Source organism: Amia ocellicauda, chromosome 15, assembly GCF_036373705.1.
Source record: "Amia ocellicauda isolate fAmiCal2 chromosome 15, fAmiCal2.hap1, whole genome shotgun sequence".
In the NCBI taxonomy this organism is placed as follows: domain Eukaryota; kingdom Metazoa; phylum Chordata; class Actinopteri; order Amiiformes; family Amiidae; genus Amia; species Amia ocellicauda.
The window spans coordinates 23,427,471-23,448,849 of record NC_089864.1 but is presented as its reverse complement, the minus strand read 5'-3'; the positions used below and the strand labels follow the sequence as shown (position 1 = coordinate 23,448,849).

Sequence of the window (21,379 nt, the reverse complement as noted above, 5' to 3'; positions counted from 1 at the left end):
AGTGACTTCTCCAGATGAGTTGTTTTTACCAGAACCCCCTTTATTCTGTGTCTGGATCACTGGCATATCATGGAGAGCCATAAAAGGGGAAGACGCTGCGAGAGTTATTGGGAGGCTTTATTTGAGGTGACTAATTGACAATGGCCCAAGAAACATGGTCCAGTCTGTTAAAGCGTGTAACCCTGTTCCTGCTCATCTTAACAACCAAGATGCCCCTGCTTTTTTAAGTCATCAAAAAGAATATAATTGGGGAAATATTTATTTTATGTATTTTTTCCTTCTGTATTTTATCCTTCTGAGCCAGTCTGAAAAAATATTAGTTTTCCTGAGGTAGCTGACCAGGTAGTTTGAAATTCTGCCTGATGTACAGGGCCAGTAATGCTAAACTCTGCACTTTACCTTTCAGCATGTAATGTCCATTTTCATCAGGACAGTGAACAGGAATATGCTTGGTATATATTCAAGATTCATTTAAGAAATGTTATGTTTGTATGTTGTTCTAAATAAAACCAGTATAAATAAATATTAAGTAAATAAAGTGTAGCAAACTTGTAACATTGTGCATGGCTCAGTTAGTCTCTTCCAGCCTTCTCTTTCATTAAGAAAATATATATATTGACATAAACCATCCCTTTGGCAACAGTAAAGCTCTTGCTGAATACAAGGAGCAACTTTTTATATTAATAATTCCATACACTATATTTTTGTTTTACTGAATTATGAAGAAAATGTGTTTGCCAATCATCCAGTTACAAACAATAAGCGGCTTACTGTTGAAAGGGATACAAAATACACACCGGTGTCGTTGGACCAATTTTGCTCATTAAGTTTCAATTTCTCTTCCTTTCATCAGCGACAAGCCAAGTACTCGGAGAACAAGCTGAAGTCTATCAAAGCCCGGAATGAGTATCTGCTGACTTTGGAAGCGACGAACTCCTCTGTGTTCAAGTATTACATTCATGACCTGTCTGACTTAATTGATGTAAGTACTTGAAACACAATGACTGCTTTATTTTTAGCAAGAGGTGCCTGAAGCCCAAGAATAGCTCATTAATTGCACCAAAATGGGATTTTAAATTGTCTTCTAATTTCTGCATTTAAGAAAAAAAACAACCTGGCAGTTTCTTCCCTGATGAAAGACCCCATTGCCTCCTCTCAGTATGAGCGCCTGCCTATAGCTTAATTATCTTACTCATCTTTGCATACCATCAGAATTTATAAATAATAAATCGGGCATGATTATACACAGGCTGCTGCTGGAATGATAACTTGCCATTTCAACATTGCTACAGTGACACTTTCCCATTTTAGAGAGAACATTTCTTAACAAACAGACACTAGTTGACAGTGTTAAGAAATGAAGTTTCCTTCTTTTTAAGTTTTTTACTATTTTACCATACAGCCAGCTCCCTAGTTCCTCCTAATAGGACTATATTCTAAAGCAGGCACAGTATAGTATTTATTTAAGTTCAGCATTTTCTTACCTGCATTTTTCATTGAATGAGGACACGAAGTGAAGTGCCTAATTTTCCTATTACTGTGTGTCCCCATCTCAGCATGTCTTTTTTTTGTTTTGTTCTTTGTCATAGTAGCACTCAGCTCCGATTTATACCAGCAGTGCCATAACTGCCAAAACCTGTACACTTGACCAAAGTGTGACCCAGGAATAGAGTGCGTTACAGAATGATGCGATTCACATTGTGTTGGTGATGTAAGGGATTAGTACATTGATCTGTTCTCTGCATTTCAATATGCCTTTGTAATTAATTTGCATTTATAGGCAAATAGATATTGCATTGTTTTTCTGTGTCTGGGGACTTCCTGTGTGGGTCATTGCTCTGCTGAAACCTTTGCATCTCAGAAGACCTTCTGTCAATCTCATTTCAAGTAGGCTTGCTATTACTACCATTGTTTATTTTAATGCAATGTTCATTAGCTGCTGAAGGTGACATTTGAAAGTTATCTTAAAGTATCTCTCAGATCACCAAGCTTCAGTTTCATTAATTACTTATTGTACTTTGGAAAGCTGAAGTCAACAAAAGGCACACAAGAAAAGAATATTGCAGTTCAGAATTCAGAACCTGAACTGGCAGTCCTATGAAAAGCCTAAATGAAAATGTATATCTGGATTTCAGAACACGAGCTTAATCATACTAACCACATTTTTGGCTAGGAGACACAATGGCAGCTCTTTGCCAGAAAGGCTTGTACAGAGCTGATGTGCCCCACCCTCTGATTACGAGCCGACGGCCTGGCTTTTTCCTGCACAGTCTGCTTATCTCCCACCACACTGATTTCATTAATGCGCCTTAAGGCCAGCATGCCATTAGCAGTAACCTCAGGCGCCCCCCATAGACTGAACGCAGCCTCATTGCACAACCCGGCGAGTGGCAGCATGTGATTAGAGCAGGACAGTCCTGACCCCGGCTGTGGACATCGCAGCGCTGTCTCCTGCACGACCCGGTCACAGGTGGGCAGAGAAACATGACTAATATTAAAGCAGATCAGAAACATCACATGATCTAATAATATATGAATGCTTGAATAATACATAGTAAACAACAGGAATAACTCAACTATATTAAAATCCAGAGGCTACAAGCGTTTGTTAACCACATTACACTTACATTGTATATTAACTCAGAAAATATCCTTCCCTCCCCACTTAACATGTGCACAATCCTGGTTGTGGAACATCTGTTTAGCTGTCTATCCAATTTTATGCTAGTGTTGTGTAGAAAAGAGGATTTTCTGTTACAGAAAGTTTGGCTGCCCACATGTTCTCAGTACAGAAATCACACAATGATTATTTTAAAGTTCAATGGATTTAACTCATGAGCAGTCATACACCTTGTTAGATCATTAACATACTAAAGACATGTACATGCAACTGGATCTGATTCCTGAGTTGCTGGGCCTTTGATATACACTGAGCCCAGACAGGATTGATGTGTGATGCAATGGCAGAATATTTCCCATGTATGCTTCTTCAGGTTCACCTTGGGAGGCCATGCATTGTTCACATTTCCTTCTTGCCTTAATCCAACACCTACTGGAGATGCTTTCTACAAAACCTTTTAGCATCTCTAATGTTTCTTGGTCTTTATTTCCTCCTAGCCTCTTAATGTTCTCTGCCTGATTTGCATGTGCTTTGGCTCAGCCTGGACAGAACACAGTGTGCTCCTTCAAACTGAACCGAGCAGCTCCACTGTGTGCGTCGAGTCCTCCAGATCGAGCCCTGAAAGGCATTTATTTACAAACAGAGCTGCCTGATAGATTACTGTTGTGTAGGAAAATGTGCCATTTCCCAGTGTTACTAGTGAAACCTAAGAAAAGTACAGTGCAATTGCCATTCCTTTGAAAGCTTTACCAAAAGTTGATATCTGTGAAGGAGAATCACTTTTGACCTAACTTCAGTGGCATGCTGTGAAATTATCTTACTACTTTGTCTTTTACTATACTCTCCAGAGAGGGACACTACCTGTTCAAGAAAGCAGGGGATTTTAGGTTTTTCCAAGAAGTTATTGAAATAAAACTTTGACCGACTGGCAACTTAATTAGAAATCATAACTGATTTTGGGTTGCACCCTTGTTTGCCCTTATCCTATTACTCACAATATAGCACACACTCCAATTTCTCTCATTTTGAAAGCTGTAAACCAGAAAGGCAGATGATTCTGGTAAATATTGTGTAATGCAACAGAGATTGTTTCTCCAGGCACATGCATTTTGCCTTTGCTTGGCTGTTCAGAAACCACAAGCAGGTCATAGACTTCTGTGCTTAAAGCTGTGCTCAACATGCATCCACTGCCTTGCTGTCTACCAGTGGTACTACATTGTCTTCTCTCCATTCGGTGGATGTAATTACCAACTCTTAAAACTAGGTTTACACTGTGAACTTTCACTTCTATTTAAAGAATGCTGTTGAACATTCAGTGCACGTTATAAACCATATCCATTGTAAACTTGTGGAAGGATTTGAATACCTAAGCCGTAATTTTTTCTTACGAGTTTGAAGCTTAAAAAAGGAAAATTATACCCTCTAAAATGCAAGTTAAAACCCTTGGTAAAATATTTTTGAACATTGCACCTACTGTATACTATATCACATAGGTATAACTGTTACCCTATAAATACCTGTTTGAGAGTGAAATGCAAAACTATAAATAGGATCAGTGATTTTCAGAAACACAGTTCATTCTTTGAGTATTGACACCTACGTTCATTTGTAAGTGCAGTGTTGTATTTTTACTATAGATCTACATCCCCCGTTCTCACTTTTCCCCCTCTTTAGCTGCTTCTTCTAAGGGTCTTGTAGGTTTAATTCAAAAACATTTTGACTACTTTAAATTGTCCTTGGCATTCCTCTTCTCAATGAGGCACAGGTTACTATGCAGCGTTTCTGAGCCAAAAGTATAAACCCCTTTTTTTCATTTTTTTTTTCTTTTCATTTAGTAGTTTCAGTGTAGAGTCAAGCAGCTGTTTTGCCAATATTTCTCCTAAAAGTTTAACTGCTCTTCACCACTGGTAGTCTTTATCAAGAAAAAGGTTTCCTACATGCAGCAGGGTCCTCCTAAATTTTCAGGTCTAATCTAAACTCTTAAATCTCAGTGTTTGATAAAACTCCTCTCCCTGCATTCCCATCCAGTGTTGCGATCTGGGGTACCATGCCAGTCTGAACCGGGCCCTGCGGACCTATCTCTCTGCTGAATACAACCTGGAGACCTCACGCCACGAGGGCCTGGATATTATTGAAAACGCAGTGGACAGCCTGGACCCTCGCAGTGACCGGCAGCGCTTCATGGAAATGTACCCGACTGCCTTCTGCCCACCCGTGAAGTTTGAGTTCCAGTCTCACATGGGAGATGAGGTTTGTCACAGATCTCATGTAGTGCGAGGATCTCTGGTGATGTTTTATTACAAGTGATGGTTAATTAATGTTAAATAAGGGAGATAATGCACCAAATTGGGGACTGCTTGAGGTCATGAAAATTATAATGAATGTATATGAAAAACAAACTCAATAAGAAATCACATCGTCCTTCATGTCTCACTGCATTAGAATTATGAACACTCATTGGGTGTTACTGGAACTCCATTCTTTAGTTATTAGTACAGAGGATAAGTGCACACATAGACATAATGCAGCCTTTGAAAGCATGACAGCAGTCTTTGAATGTATTTCTTCTGCCCTGTTCCCTCTGTCTTGGGGTCATTCTGGAGGTTTCTGCCAGTAGTCAGCAATTAAGTGTTTGCAACATCCCATTTTTGAAGTGTTATGCTCTCAGTGAGGTTGGCATCTGAGTCACTCTGACTCAGGCGGAGTGTGATATGGAAGGAAAATTGAATGGCTCAGAGCATTCATTCTGACTGATACAATGACTGCATCTGTTGTGAGTAATCCAAGTCTTCTTAGAAACTAAAGAATGGAAAAAGTAGGGGAGTGAATATCCAAATCCAGAGTTAAATCCGTCATGTTGCTGAAGTAAGCACTACAAAATGTAGTTTGGTACATTTCCAGAGCTTTTTGTATGTTTTATAGTCTTGGCTGCCACATAATGAGAATCCCAGCCAGTAGGTCCTCTCTGTCTTGATTCACATCTTACCCTCACTGGTCTCATCTTGATACCATTTTGTTTTAATTCCACAATTAGACAATGAAACTCCCAGCTACTGTACAGGAAACCATCCGAATCATAGGCAGAGACCCCCCACCCCTCCCCCATGTAGCTAGACCTTTTCATCCTGAAGTTTGGAAGTCTTGTTCTGTTGCTGCTTCTCAATGCACAGCCAAAGCTATAATAATTGAACTCTACATTTACCTGACATTGTGGTTTTGGGCTCGTTAAATTCGACAAAAGAAAAAAAAAACTGTTTGGAAAGTACACATCTTAATGACAGGCTATCTTGTGTATTCTCCATTGTAATTACATCTTTAAAGGTTCATATTAGTTTTGGTTATGTTAAATATTTGCATTTATTTTGCTATGCAATGCCTACGCATAGAGGAGTGTGATTAAGCTTATGTGAATCACTAGTAAATAAGAGCAGAATAACCATTGCCTAGTATTACCTAAGGGATTACAAAAGGTCTTTTTAATGCTTTTGAAGTCTGTGGATCTTCTTGTATCGAACTTGTCTGCCTGTGATAAGCATGAAAGGCGTACTCCAAGACGGGGGCCTGGGAGTAACCAAGTCCCCGCCATCTTCTCCCCAGGTCTGTCAGGTCACAGCCCAGCCGCCGGTGCAGGCTGAACTCATGCTGAGATTCCAGCAGCTGCAGTCCCGTCTGACCACGCTGAAGATCGAGAACGAAGAGGTAAGCCTCACAGATGGCCTGCTCCGGCTCCCTACGACTCCCAGGGGGGCTTCTTTTTCCGGGAGATTTTGTGATGCAAAGAATTGATACCCAAAAGCCAAAATATTGTCAAGAAAATCCGACACACTGTTTCAAACTCATTAGAAAGTGAGCTGTCCAACTCGAGATGGTTTATAGGAGGGGTGAGAGTTGGGCTACAGCTGTACATGTCAGTGCAGGTTTGTATTTCAATAAGAGATGGACATTTTCTGTACGCTACCAGACCATTTAATCTGTAGTTGTTATTATGGTAGGAGATCAGTGTGGGCTACCTGGCACAATCACATTATTGTCAGTCAGCGTCTGATGGCATTCGTGTGCATGCTGTTGAAAACAATGTGAAAATGGCTAACAAACCCAATGACTATCAACCTTACCCTATGATGGCAACTGTCAGTTTGACTTAAAATTATCTTTATTGTGATATTTCACTCTGTCTTCATACAGAGCTATCTCTAATGGCAAACTGTTTTACCTTTCTGTAAACCTGTGATGTTGAATTGTGGACGTAGAGGGCTGTCAAATGGGTGTCTATTACTGTGAATAGATTGAATACTGGAGCTGTCCCTCGTATATTGTGAAATAGTACATAATGTGCTAAGCTGTATATTAGTTTGATTAAATGTGTAAGGCACCTTGGACACAGGCATCTGCTAAAGAACTATAATCATAATAATAACACTGTTTTTCTGCATTAATCTGTCATTTTACATGAGGAAATATGCGTTATATCTTATCTGTAGTTTGTATAGGAGAGATGAAATCCTGGTGATTAATCTTTCAGGGCACAGCTGTTGATCAGTCCCATAAGCACTCTGGGATCTTTAACATCCTCATGGCCATGGAAAAAAGCTTGATTTCATTTTACTGAAAACTGACACAGTACTGCCCTTCTAGCTGTGTCCCGAGAGTTTTTTACTTTCTTATTTCCTTGCAATCTTGTAATTTGAGGCTCATCTCCTGCTCTTACATTTTAATCTGACATTGCCTAACATGCCTTTAAAGCAGCTCTACAGAAGACCATGGGAGTGTTGGAGAGGAGAAAAATCAACATTTTTGTCTCCTGTAGTTGAGCAGGATTAATTTGGGTTTCATTATTATTTATTTCTTAGCAGACGCCCTTATCCAGGGCGACTTACAAAATATAAGCGCAATACAAAGTGCAAAAATACAGTGCAGTTCATCTTGGCCGTTGGTCCGAGGTTGGTTTGAAAAGCTGTCTTGCATCTTGCTTTACTGTCAGTGCCTCCATTTCCTCTCTTTCCACAAGACTTTCTATTTGATATCTGCTCTAAAAAGGAAAAACAGCAGGCAAACCAACAGCCTGCTGCTACTCTTGCAAAATGGCTTTTAATAGGGACTGATATTGTGAGCTAAAATTTACATTCATTTCTCCATTTAAAGCAAGTATTCAGATATATTTCCAAGGTCTGTGTATAATCTGTTAATGTTTACCATAAATGTCTACTTCATCAGTAAAGCCAGTATAAATATGAATATCAATGATCTAGTTTTTATTGTTAAAGATTAGTAAGCATTACTAGCATTTTGTACACTTTGGTATGTTAATATATAGTGCCATGTTCAGGAAATTGTTAATGTTTCCAACAAATAACTCTGCCCTTTGGAAGTACAACACTTTGATTTAACCAGTTGAATTACATACTATTATTTTAGAGACAGATCAATATCCTCCGGCAGGCACTACCCAGCAGTTTCGTGAGCCAGGCAGGAGGTCATACAGCACATCTCTCATGCTATTTAAATCACTTCCCATTTTATTTTATTTTCTATATCTGTGTCATTTCAGTGCTTTCCTCGTTCAGCACAAACAACTGTGCACATATGTGCGGGCAGGATGTGATGTCAAAAAGGGCTTTGGTTTCAGCAGATTCACTGCACCGTTGTTTTTGTTTTTTTGTTTAGTTTTTTGTCCTGATGAGAATATATTTTTGAGAAACTTTCTCAGGTCTGCATTTTCAGAAGGCATGCTATGCCCCAGAGATGGGTCTGTGTGGCTGTTCACTGTAAACTGTGGAGGAACAGTAATGTATTTTCCATCCAGGAACACAATAATCTTTATTGTCTTCATGAATCAAAGTACAGATGTTTCCTGAATCCTTTACAATACAATAACTACACTACAATCTTAGGGAATTGTTTATTAACAGCAGTTGGAAACCCACTTCTTCCCAATTTAAATGGGCTGTACCAGTTTGGCCTTGATTTGCAGCTTCTGGGTTGAAGGATTGATTTTATGACACTGCATTGATTTAGTACTTCCTTAGGAAAAAAATAAGTGTCAGTCTTATTTTGCTGTAGTCCTTCATTTTTCTATATATCACATTTTCCCATCTTTAATGAAGTGCCTCTGAAATTAAATGCTCTTGAGTTCAACATTCATGTTAGCATGTCATTTTGTCACAGTATAGTAAATCAAAACAAGTCTATTATAGAATTAGGTTTTCCCACAATGTAACTTTTATCTATAGTATTCATCTGTTTCTACTGCATGAATTGTTATCACTTTAGATATACACCAGAGTTCATGCAGTGGTTCGGCCACATTCATGAGCAGTGCTATGCAAAATATAGGCCCCTGCCTCCTCTTAATCATGGATTATCTGGTTGCTGGTTGTAAAATATTTAAGGGGGATAAAATATATCAGACATGTGGACACTGAACTGAGAAACCAAGTTTTTCCTCAGTATGTCATGTGCAGTACAATCTGAACCTGTGGCCTAGTGGCCTGAAGGCACATATACTGCCTGCTGAGCTTAGAAAAAACTAAAAGCCCACAAGTGTAATAGTATCCAGAGGTTGACGATAGTAACTAGCAGTGTCCTGAATTATATATGATATTATAACAGCTATTTTGCCCCAAGCATTTTTGCCAGTGCAGAACATGGCCGAGTGACAGCCATGCTCTTTTCCTCTACAAATTGGCGTGCTTCGCAATACAGATGCCATGGAGCATGGTGCCACAGGGCATTAATCACTGGCTTATTTTCTCCACAAAGTTTACAAGAGGGGGGGTTTCACTCACCTGCACAGAAACATTATGGTTTCCCTAAGCAGTAGAAGCTAATTGTTCCCATGGTTGAAAGCTGCCAATTATAACTAGGCACCACTACCATCACAATCACCTATATGGCCCCTTGGGATGTCCTTCAAGGGTAAAAGGCCAGATGAAAACAAAACAAGGGGGGGAAACAACACATCCAGTCGATTTCATACCCTCACACCAAAGTATTAAACCATCACAAGCATCTGACATGTGGGACGAAGAAGAATGGAAGCATCATATAAGTCACATTCCTGGGTGATATTTTTTAAAGATTAATTGATCCAAAACAAATTGTTTCCATAAATCCAGAGAATACATTGGTCATGGGTTATTGAAAGACAAAGAACATTTATTTTAACCTGCAAGATGTGGGGTTAAATAAAGAGAGACAGTCTGTATGTCCTCGGTGTTTAATTTGTGATTCTGTAATTTAATCTTTAGGTTTTCTGACCTGTTAAATGGAAATAAGACTGATAAACATTGTCCTGCAGTATTACCTGACTTTTGAATACTGTGGCTCGATAAAAGAAAAAAGGCTACTTCCAAGTCATTTCACAACGTGATAAAGGAACAGTGCAACACACTGTTATCTACTAGGAAAAGAAAGGACAAATTACTTTTCATTGTGCATTCAGTAATACCCCCATTAAACTCCCTGAACCATTTTAAATGTAGTTATATACAAAACAATTGGCAGTATGTCGGCCTAAACACAGTAATATTATTTTTGCTTGCTTTGCGGTCTTCAGTTTTTCATTCCAGCTGAGCTCTCAATTATGTAATTGGACCAATTATTGGCATAATTAATTAAGATTTGATCTGGCCTTTAGCCAAAGATTGAAACGACCTATAAAACCTGATGGATTGGTGCTCTCCAACCCTAGGGTTCAAGGTTACAGATATTGAAAAGCTAATCCTCTCTTGAGCCAAGGGCTGTTGCTTAATCCCGGTTTCTGTGGCACAAGCGGATGGATACAACGTGTGTGTATAGCAGGGTAGCCCTTCAGCTACCAGAGCTGGGTTCTCATTCATAGTTGAGTTGATTGGGGTAATGGGGGTAATGGGTTATCCCAATGATAAACAGCGTCCGGCTACTACGTCGCCATTTTCAGCAGCAACCTGATTTTCCTTTGCTGGTCTCCCATCCATAACCTGACCAGGCTCAGCCCTTTTTAGCTTCTGTGATCGGATGTGATCAGACTTCAAGGTGACATAGCAGCTGGTTTACTGTTTCTGAATGTCAATAAGGTAGTTCTGTTAAAATTGACCACTAAATCATCCTTCCCCAAAGAGAAACATCTGGTTTAAGTACCGATGTGTTCATTACATCTAACAGGGCTCATTGTGTTCAGGAGCCTATTATGGCGATGTTTTCCCCTAGACTTTGAAGACAGTAGGTACCCACTGAGTGGGTTGCCTGTGACTGCAGATTGAATCTGAGGTCTGACTGCACACCCTTCAGATGTGACTAGAGCTCTTCCCAAAATAATGAGGAATACTGGGTTGAGAGAGAACCTGACTCTTTTTCTTCCATTGATTTTCTTTGCTTCTTTGGGAATTAGTGTTTATCCTTCCAAATATACTAATAGTGGTTACAGTACAACCTGCCAAACCCATATTTGTGAACAGCATAGATGTAAAACATGGTAAGATTTACAATGTGTGGTAAAGTTGTTTTACTGCTAGATCTTCAATCCAGTAGGTTTATGTTTACCTTTTAATTTTTGTGTTTGGCGAAGACTTTGTACAACCCAAATGTTCAAATACATTTTTCAACTGTTTTCATGACCATATCCCAAACAGGCCTAGACTAAATCAAAACATTTGTCCTAACCACGAATTGCAAATTATAAACTTGTACCCAATCAATTTTAATATTTTGTCAGATGCCTCTTTCTACTACTTATAAATAAAAACTCAAGAGGGTACAAGTTTGTAATTAGTGTTTAACGGGTGGATCAAAGTTTTCATTTGGCCTAGGCCACACACCCAAGAATAACTTAACTTATTGCTGTTAAGAAAAGCCATCGTAGTTATGTACTTAATTTACATTGCAAACTCTAAACCTAAAGCAGCCTGTGTTGCGTTTACATTGCCAACGGGCCCAAGTTATCTTGGTTCGAACCTGCTCGCATACCTCCAAATTATACATGCTGGGTCATGTCATTTTCACCCCCATGAGCAACAGGTTTTTTCCTCTACAAGTATACCAAAACAATAACAACAACCTTGTTGGTTTACAGTTGTTTTGTAGAGTTTAATCTGGGTACATTCATTACAAATACTTTTAATCAAACGGAAATAAAGATACACACTAATAGCCAATATTGAGTTATTGTAAACCAAAGCAGGTGTTCACTGTGGCATAAACTTTGCTTTCAAAATGTCATGTTTAAGGAAAAAAAAAAAATCTTGTGCGCATGAAAACTTCTAGAGTAATCCATACATGACGAGAATGAAACGTGTAGACACAAATTCAGACACAAACCCCTACTTAAAGTGTTTGAAACCAAAACATCCAAATAATTGATTTAAATTATTGTTTTTAAGTAGTTGCACTCTAGTAGAGGATTGCAGGCCCTTAAAACAAATATGTAAAATTAATTTATAATTTAATAACTTTACATTTTCACATATAGTAATGAATGTATTAGTCGAATTAACTCTAATGCATCGTAAGCTTTACTTTTAAAATATTTTTAGAGATAGGTGGCAATTTAAAAAATGTATTCACAGAGGATGCATAATATCCCTGTTTGTTCCCATGTGACTTTTTGTCATTTACACCAATTATATGTAGAAAAATAAAGAATACAAACCGTTAATGATCTCTGAAATAAGTAGTCTTCTCAAAAATTATATAATTTGTCGTTTTGTTTTCTTCTGCTTGGAGGAGTTGTCTAAAGTCACGCTGAAGTCATGGGGTGTTGGCTAGAGACCTTCATGTTGTGCTTTAACTGTCCTACGGCTGTCTGTGTTTACATTGCAGCAAGCCGTCGCTTGGCCATCTCTTGAGCAGGCTGTTTTTTAGGTTGTTTGGTCCACTGCCCTAGGTCGGCACAGTGGTCCTTAAAGCAGCCAGTGTAAAAGCAGCACTAGAGTTTGTAAAGTGGGATCTTATTGTTTTTAAAAGACGGCAATCTACAAACCAGTTTCTAAGAGCCTTGCATGTTTGAGGTTTAGCCAAAGCTTCCCTTGCAATTTAGTTAATTATTGTATTTTAAAGTGCAAAGCTCTCTAAGTAGATTTGACTCTGTGTCCAAGGCAATTGTAATTAAATTTGTAAGCATTTATGCAGTTAAGCACACCATTTCCAATTCCAGTGTTATTACTTGTTGTTAAAGACTGCTGATGTCTAGCTCCTTTGCATGTTATCCTGCCTTGCCCTGACCTGCTTCACTACATCTTGTAAGCTCCTCCCTCAATGATTTCTACCTGCTCAGTTCATATAGACAAATACATATGATGTTGACTGAGCAGCCCACTGAACCAAGGAGAAAGCCTGTAATGTGGTATGAAGATTAAAAGTCCATGTTAATAAAGAGGTTTGGTTATTTGTAGACTTTCACAAGTGGAAATCTCAGCTATGGGCTGGCAGCAGTAAACAAGACTACATGCTACCTGGAATAGACTAGATATGCATCCTATTTCTCTTACAAATTCTTTTCCTGTGTCTTAGAGCTGTGGTTTGTGTGTAAATTCTGGTAACTCACAGTGACATCTAGTGTCTTTGAACTGTTGTACTGTCCCAGTGCAGACAAACTGGATGTGATATGTTCCGTCTCGGCTCTGTGTTAATGTGCTACTGGTTTGCTCAGAGCTGCATGTTTGACATTTTGTTTGTTTATTTTTCATCTGAGAAAGTCATACATCTCTGTATCTTTACACTGAAATGGAGAGATCTCATTGTTGTCTGTCTGAGGGGAAAATTATACATTTCTGAAGTCTATTTTCTTGTCATTCTGCAATAATAGCCCCTGTAACTTGCCCCCGGATGTTTATCATAAAGGTCTCTCTGTTGTTGAATTTTGACTTGCATTTAGCATAATTTCACCGCAGACAGAATGTCATTATTTTTACATACCTTCAGTTCAAACGGTCCAAACTATCCAACAGTTACTGTGTGTAGTTTGTGTTGTGCTACTTCCTCCCTAATGTATCTGGGAATGGAGCGGCTTTTCCATTTCAGTTAGTACTTCTTGTACCATCAGATTCAGATTACAAAGCCCTGTCACTACCTGGTTTACGGATGGAATTTTATTTCTCTTGGTAGCGGGTAAGCACAGTGGTAGAAGTATTGCTGGAGATCAGAACATAGATTTGTTTTTTTTGTACTTGGAAATACCAGCGGTACATTTGTACTTGGGATTCTGTATTATGGCTGGTAGGACTCCACTTAATTAGAGAAATGGATGACTGAACATTACTTTCCGATTTAAAATGGTGGAGCTGTCAATCACAGCTTGGAAATACAGGTTCTAAGAAGTCCCAACTTTCAGCTCTGAAGAATAGGCCTGTGTTACAATACACATCAGCCATTTGTAATTTACTCTCATTATTTTCTCTGTGGACTGGAGGTCTAATTCAGATTTCTCTTTAGTTTAGTCCCAATTACTTGTGCCAAATGTATTTTCCATGTATCATAGTGTATCAGCACTATTTCACTCTTGGGCAATTCAAATCTATCCCATTGTTAATCCAATCAGAACTTCATTCACATAAACAACCCTGCTGCTTAAAATCAGTTAATTAATTGAGTGCTTGAGAATTAAGACTTAAACTAGAATGGACTGGACTTGCCAAGGGTGCTTGCCCCCTCTGCTATGTAAAATGTATGTGTCGATGTTTTTTTGGTCAGATGTACTTATATAAGGGTTAAGCCTTTCATGGTGTGTTGTGGACCTCCATTTATGGCCACAGTTTTGTGATCGCAATCTGTGTTTTCCCACGCTCTGTTGTAGATCAAGAAGACCACAGAAGCCACACTCCAGACAATTCAAGACATGGTGACCATAGAGGACTATGACGTGTCTGAATGCTTCCACCACAGCCGCTCCACGGAATCGGTCAAGTCGACAGTCTCGGAGACGTACCTCAGCAAGCCGAGCATCGCCAAGCGGAGAGCCAACCAACAGGAGACAGAGCAGTTCTATTTCATGGTAAATTGGCCCTTGTGGCCCCTGTCCTTCACCCATGTCCGTCTCTCTTAACAAAAGAACCATGGCGTTCTATTTTAATCATGAAATATAATTACTGCAATTCTCCACAGAAATTCAGAGAGTTCCTAGAGGGAAGTAATCTCATCACAAAGCTGCAAGCGAAGCATGACTTACTGAAGAGGACACTGGGAGAAGGTAATCAGTTTTCTACTAGAGATACTCTGCCCTACATTACTATTTTTTTTTAAATATATTTCTTCACTCCTTTGCTGGTTTAAACCATGGGATGAATCTTTTCATGAATTTTGCATAGAGCCTTTAGAAGATGTAAGTGTCTTCAGCACAGAAAGTGTTGGCCCCTCTATTGAAAGTAGGTTTAAAGAAGTTCTTGACCACTCCAATCTCTGAAAGTTATCAATTTATTGTTGGGTAGATGTTTTTGTATTAAGTATGACTGCATAACCTATATCACACTACAAGAGTTCGCATTTCTGGAGACCTTTTCCCCAAGAACAGTATTATAATAATAATCATTATTACAGAAAAGCCATATTCTCCCATTTATGGGCTATCTGATGTCTGATGTTCCCTGTTCATTTTAGTCAATTCATACAAATGCTTTCTGTAAATTATGTCAATGCACACTGGAGCCATTCATTGCAAGGGGGTTATAAATACACCCATTGTGAAAGAGAAGGTTTTATGATGTATACCCCACTACCCCACCAAAAAAAAAAAGATTCTCTTGTAGTGATTGTAACAATAGCGAGCTACTTGCGGGTGGTCTGGAGGTATTTTGTTTTTGTATTAAGCCTTTCAAAGCTTGCAGAGATGGTTTGAAATGCAAACCCTTCCGATTCCCAACCCTTCCTTGTTTTATAAATGCAATATACAAACAACATTGGCTTATTTATACCTTCAACACTATTCCTTTCTTTGTAAGCCTGACAAGTGGTATCATGTTGCTGTTCCAAGCAGATGGCAGGAGCCACCCTTGTGGTTTGTGACATTTTTCGAAGGTGATCCGTAACATTCCTCCTAAAAGGCACCATTTAGCTGCAGTATTCTCCACACTGTTACTGTAGCGCGGGCAGATGGCAGGCAGCAGGCTTTGCTCAAAGTAGACCTGTGCCTCAGACTCATGTTCCTCTCCCGTGCACTCACACTTCTCCCATTTCTTTCCTCAGGTCACAGAGCCGAGTACATGACAACCAGGTAGGCAGGATCTCGGTTTAATTTCTGATTCCGTCAAGGCCCGGCAGAGCAATGTATTTATAATAGACCTGTGAACGATTACCGGCAGCTCCAGTTTCTAATATCCTGTTGCCTGAGGACTGAGTGTGATTGAGGTCTGGTGCAGGTGCTGAGAAGGCCATTCGCTGGAGCTCATGAAATGGGCTTGGATAGGCAGTTAAAAGGGGAACTTGAGATCCAGTGAGCTCTCAAGACACCAGCTTTTGTGAGAGAGTATTAATATACAAAATGGAGAACTTGACAGCGTTCACCAAGAACGGCTTGATCTCCGTTCGAAATGATGGGTTAATGAAGTCAAAAGTAACTGTGGAGCATTCCTGTTTAAGGGTGAAACTTTAACAAGCCTTAATTTAAAGTGATTGCATTTTATGAATAATGTGTGCATTGTAATGTGTCCCTAATTAGAAAAGCCCCCACTGTAATCTTGTTTTGTCACTTGTCTACATGAGCTGACATTTCATGTCCTCCACCCTATTTTCTAGATAATTTCATTGGCTGGACACCTGGATTAAAGACACTTTTGTATGTAGACTTCGATACAATCCCTATCCTATTTTGTATATTAATACTTTGAATATATTAAACTGCATTCGTTAACAATAGGAATATTCACTGTGATTAATCAAATATATTGAGGGCTGATGCAGGAGATAATAGACGGGCTTTGAGAAGCTCTGAGGATTAGGTCAGGATTTATACTTGATAGCTTTTAAAAAAAAATCCATTTATTTTACTTATCAGTATATCATAAGATGGATTCCAGTTCTGATTAAAGAAGAAGAAAAAACATATGATTTCTAAGGCTTCTATTATCTGTCATATATCCTAATGTAATAATTGCACCCCCAAAACAGCTCAGCAAGTGCTGGCTGAATGTTCCCCAGGCTGAAGTGTTTTGAGTCTGAATGTCAGTTGTTATCTTATCGTTTACTCCCAGCCGATCAGACCACTGCTGTCTTACCTGGAGACACTGTCTTCCATCCAATAGGTGTACTGCTCTCCTTTCATGGCTTACTGTGACCTGTCGGGGCAGCAGACATTGTCAGCAGGCGTATTTCCTAGCAGGGATTATATTTTTTGTAACCTTTGATGGGCATAAAATGTATAAAAAGACATCAAACGACTAAGGAACACTGATATGTGCAGCTGCCCCAGTACAGCATAGTAAATGACCAGAGTGAAATGTGATTAAATGATGTCATCCAGTTGAAATTAATCAACGGTGAAAATTCACATCCCCAACACGCTGACTGAACGAATCCAGCATCTTAACAGCCCGTCACTGGGGTGAACAAGGCTATGGTTGTGTGTGTGTGTGTGTGTGTGTGTGTGTGGGGGGGGGGGGGGGGGTTAGAAGTCTGTTTTTCATAAGTTCTGATACTGCACATATTGATTTATCCAGGTGGAAGCCCCTGAGGACAAAGTAAAATGGATGTGTTTTGATAAACAAGAACGGATTCATGTCATGTTGTAGTATGTAGTATATGTCACACAGCAGCAACAAAAACTGCAAAAAAGGAGGTATGAGGAAATATTGCTTTAGTAACACCTGTTCCATTTCATAGGCCGCCAAACTTGCCCCCAAAACCCCAGAAAACAAGGAAGCCTAGACCCCGCTCCTTGTTTAATGCTAAGTTGTTTAATGGGAATTTGGAGTCATTTATCAAGGTACTGACAAAAAGCCATCTTAATGGCTGACACGCTATCCATCATAATGATACCAACTCCCCCTTCTTCTGTGGGGTAGATCATTATGTTCTGTATGTCATCGAGCTGCTCTTAACTGGGAATATAACGCTGAGTCTTCAAACACAGGGGAAACGCAAGCAGCGCACCCTGCCTTTGTACTTCAGGTTCACAAGACCGAGGCGGAGGAGAGCGAGCGAGCGGGTTTGTCTCAGAAGGGGTCTGTGTCTTTTAAACCTTTACCAAGTGCAACTGTCAAGAATTCACACAAAAAAAAAAAAAAATGTAATGAATGCATTAACATTCCAGGTCGTTCCTCTGCGCCTGGTGGCTCTATTACAGCTCAAAGCCCATAACAGCACATCGTATTCAAATTCAAAGAGAGTAAAAAAGATACAAGAAGATGAACGAGGGCCTGCCTCACTTGAGCTCCCCTATTTCCCTGTGCTTGAAGAGCACATTATATCAGAATGGGTCACATCTAGCTGTGTGGGCTCCTGCCTGTGGCTCTTGGGTTGGAGTGTGTGCTGTCTTTTTCACCTCTTTGTTTTCCCTCTCTGCTTTATCAACGCTCCTAGCCGGGGACGAAGGAACTCGCACACCAGACACCAGGTACAGTGCTCCTGGGGAAAGGAGCTGCCTGTAAAGTCTCTTCTTTCCTGCAAGCATGCCTTTAACTCTTAACACCACTGCTGCTGCTGCTACTACTACTACTATTATTACTATTACTACTACTACTACTACTGATTTGTAAAACTGGGAATTGTGAATAAGGAATGTTTACACTACAGATCCAGATTTAATTAACCAAAGTCTTGTCTGTTTTGGATAACAATGATATTCGCACATCAACACATCAACCTTGTAAAAACCTATGTAGGACTTCAGCATGTCCGCCCATGCAGTACCGTAGGGGGTCTGGATGTTTGATGTATGTATATAAAACCACTCTGCCCATTTCCCCCCCCAAGAGGACATCTAGGGTAAAGCAGATACATAAGCACATTTAATAAGAGCCCACTGTACTTGAGAGAGAAGACAGTTACTAAATTTACAGAGCTTACCAGCGTGAGCTCAGATAATATGCCTTTATGCCGCGGGATAAGTGTTTTACTTTGACATATTGGAAGGCTTTGTGCCTCAGTTTGCACTTTCCGTAAACTCGTCATTATTTATGTACAATGAGAGCTGCTGGGAGTGTGTTAAACCTAAGAACAAATACAGAAACTGAAGGCCTCTTCTTAAATGCCTTGGTAAATCCTTTGGACAGTAACTGGCTGTTTTAATCAGCTCGGGGGAATGGCTGCAAACAAGAAATAGATTTAGAACACCATATGCATTAATAGGTCATCCGATGTTCTTCTATTTTTCTTTTTTTGTCCCACCCTGAAAATAATTTTCATTTGAAAGTTCATCACGTAAAAGAGAACACAAGTCTCAATTATATAACCACAGGTTCCTGCTCGGTTACTTAAATCTGGGGGTGTGGTAAACATTATTTTTAACACTAAGCCAAATGGCCATAATGGAACCATAATGGAATGATCACCTGTCTTGTAATGTATGTACCAGAAATATATATATATGTATGTGTGTGCGCGTGTGTGTGTGCATGTATGTTTGTATGTAGAAATGAGAATGAAAACGAAACGGCTGTTGAGAATCCCTGCTCTTCTCTCCAAAGGACTCTGGGCAGGTCATTCCGCGTGTGGTCGAAAGCTGTATTCGCTTTATCAATCTCTACGGTAAGTGAGAATAGAATTAATTTGACGCTCACATCTTAATTATAATAAGTACAATTTGAGGACTAGTGGGGGTGAACATATACTCAAGTAGTCCAATGATTTTTGTTAGTTGTTTTTGTTTGTAATTTATCATACATATGTAACCAGTCTGAGTGTGAATGTATTGCATTACAGCAAACTGCTACCTTCAGATTGTAAATTGTCTGAGAGCCAGATAACACTATTAGTTCATTGGCAGCACATTCCTGCGTATGAAGAGTGTCCAAGGTTTCCATAGCATTTGTAGAAAACCAGCTCCGGAAAATGCATCTCGGGTTACAAGTCAGAGAGAGTGAAGGAAATCTGTGACCAGATGCATAGGAACCTTCGGCAAAACACCACCTGTTTTCTCTCAAAGAGTGCTGTCTGTTATGAATCTTCAAGTCCAGTTATTATTGCGGTGGTGTTGTGCTGTCAGACTGGAGAGACACTGTCTCCCTTTCCTGTTCAGGAGGTGATAAATCAGATTTTAGAATCCTTAAAAACAAATGTAGTAATCTTATGCTTCACAGATTACTTTTTAAATTGGATAGTTAGGAAATCAAACGTTGTTATGATGTAAAGCACATGGTTGAAACAGATTCGATGTGCCAAAGTAACTTTTTTTGTCTTTACAGGCCTTCAGCATCAGGGGATTTTCAGAGTGTCTGGGTCGCAGGTTGAAGTCAATGATATAAAGAATTCTTTTGAGAGAGGCAAGTTTTTATATTCACTCTCCGACAGCCGAACAAGAAGGGAATTATATAATCTTATTTGAAACTGATAATGCTTTATAAGCTTCAAGCCTATTAAGATAATGAAGAAATGAATTATCCAGCACAGGAGTATTCAAATTTAATTACTTTTTATAATCACCCATAACTATATCTGTCCGTGAATTACATAATGACCTCTTTATACATGCATCTTTTTTCCTCCTTCTTTCCGGTAAATATTTAGTTGCATTTAGTCACTGTACACTGTAACAATGTCCAACATAGTATGTTAGTATTGTGATTATATTAAAACAGTTACACATATGTCGTCTTTTGTGTCAATTAGGCAATGACCCCCTGACAGATGAGGACAACCACGATATTAACTCAGTCGCTGGTGTTCTTAAACTGTACTTCAGAGGGCTGGAAAACCCACTCTTTCCCAAGGAAAGATTTAATGATCTCATTTCCTGTATCAGTAAGTACTGCTCAAGTTTTCTGCTGCTGCATGTTGCAGGTCTTAGTCTTGACACACTTTCGTTTTTCCAGGAACGGGGAAAAAAAAAAAGAAAAAGGGGTGACTCATCTGCTTCATACTTCATGGTCTAAACTTTTTTGTTCCTTGCCAGTTAAAGAGTGTCATCATCATGTAAGGCTTATGACATATGAGCAAAACAATTCCCTTCTTAAAATACAACATTACATAAGGTGTAAAAAGTTGGCGTCTGATTTACGAATTTGGATCATTGTCTTACCTCAGTAATGGTAAATAACTTACTCCCTCCTAGCTTATCCATTCTCTATTGACACGTTCTCGATGCAGCTGTTGGGTGGTGCACTGGTGTATATTGGCTCCCATGTTCCACTGGTAAGATGGTTGAACTCACTGGTGTTTTTGATTCAGAAAGGATAATCACTGTAAACCCCTTTTAAGGAAAAGGCATTCCATAAATATGAATTTTGACTTCTCCTTCAATCTTTTCTTTACTTATGTAAATCAATTCAGACAAATACTTCTATTTAGTTTTGAAGGATACAACTGAACTCAGATGATGTTTAAAGTACAGCAGAAATATTTATGATGGCAATGTGTAGAAACATGTCACACATTCTCCAATAAATGTGATTTATTTTTCAGTAATCCCTGCATGGGTTTTTACATTGTTTAATCTTGGATTTGGGGGGAATAATAAAGCCTCAGTGTGCTTTTTTGTGTGTCAGATGCAATTCACAATAGTAAGAAATAATACTATTGCTCATGAAAAAGTGATCATTATTTTTATATCCCATTGATTTTCTCTAGTTGTTTTGGGACAAAAGCAGGTCAGTGTGCAATGAGGCGGCCCTCAGCCCGTGTGCTGGAAGTGCGTAGGTG

At 39.2% G+C, this 21,379-nt stretch overlaps 1 protein-coding gene across 2 annotated transcripts in view; it reads left to right on the top strand.

Annotated features, from left to right (window-relative positions):
* srgap1a (SLIT-ROBO Rho GTPase activating protein 1a) overlaps positions 1-21,379 on the top strand; it is a 119,879-nt gene that overhangs the window by 73,013 nt on the left and 25,487 nt on the right. Inside the window, exons 6-15 of one of the 2 annotated variants that reach the window (XM_066724234.1) lie at positions 854-982; positions 4,649-4,870; positions 6,218-6,319; positions 14,388-14,585; positions 14,696-14,780; positions 15,773-15,800; positions 17,405-17,507; positions 19,210-19,270; positions 19,927-20,004; positions 20,351-20,482. In XM_066724234.1, coding sequence (XP_066580331.1) covers positions 854-982; positions 4,649-4,870; positions 6,218-6,319; positions 14,388-14,585; positions 14,696-14,780; positions 15,773-15,800; positions 17,405-17,507; positions 19,210-19,270; positions 19,927-20,004; positions 20,351-20,482 — 1,138 coding nt within the window. Of the gene's footprint in view, positions 1-853; positions 983-4,648; positions 4,871-6,217; positions 6,320-14,387; positions 14,586-14,695; positions 14,781-15,772; positions 15,801-17,404; positions 17,508-18,103; positions 18,138-19,209; positions 19,271-19,926; positions 20,005-20,350; positions 20,483-21,379 lie in introns of both variants that reach the window. The other variant, XM_066724235.1, reaches the window with a different exon arrangement.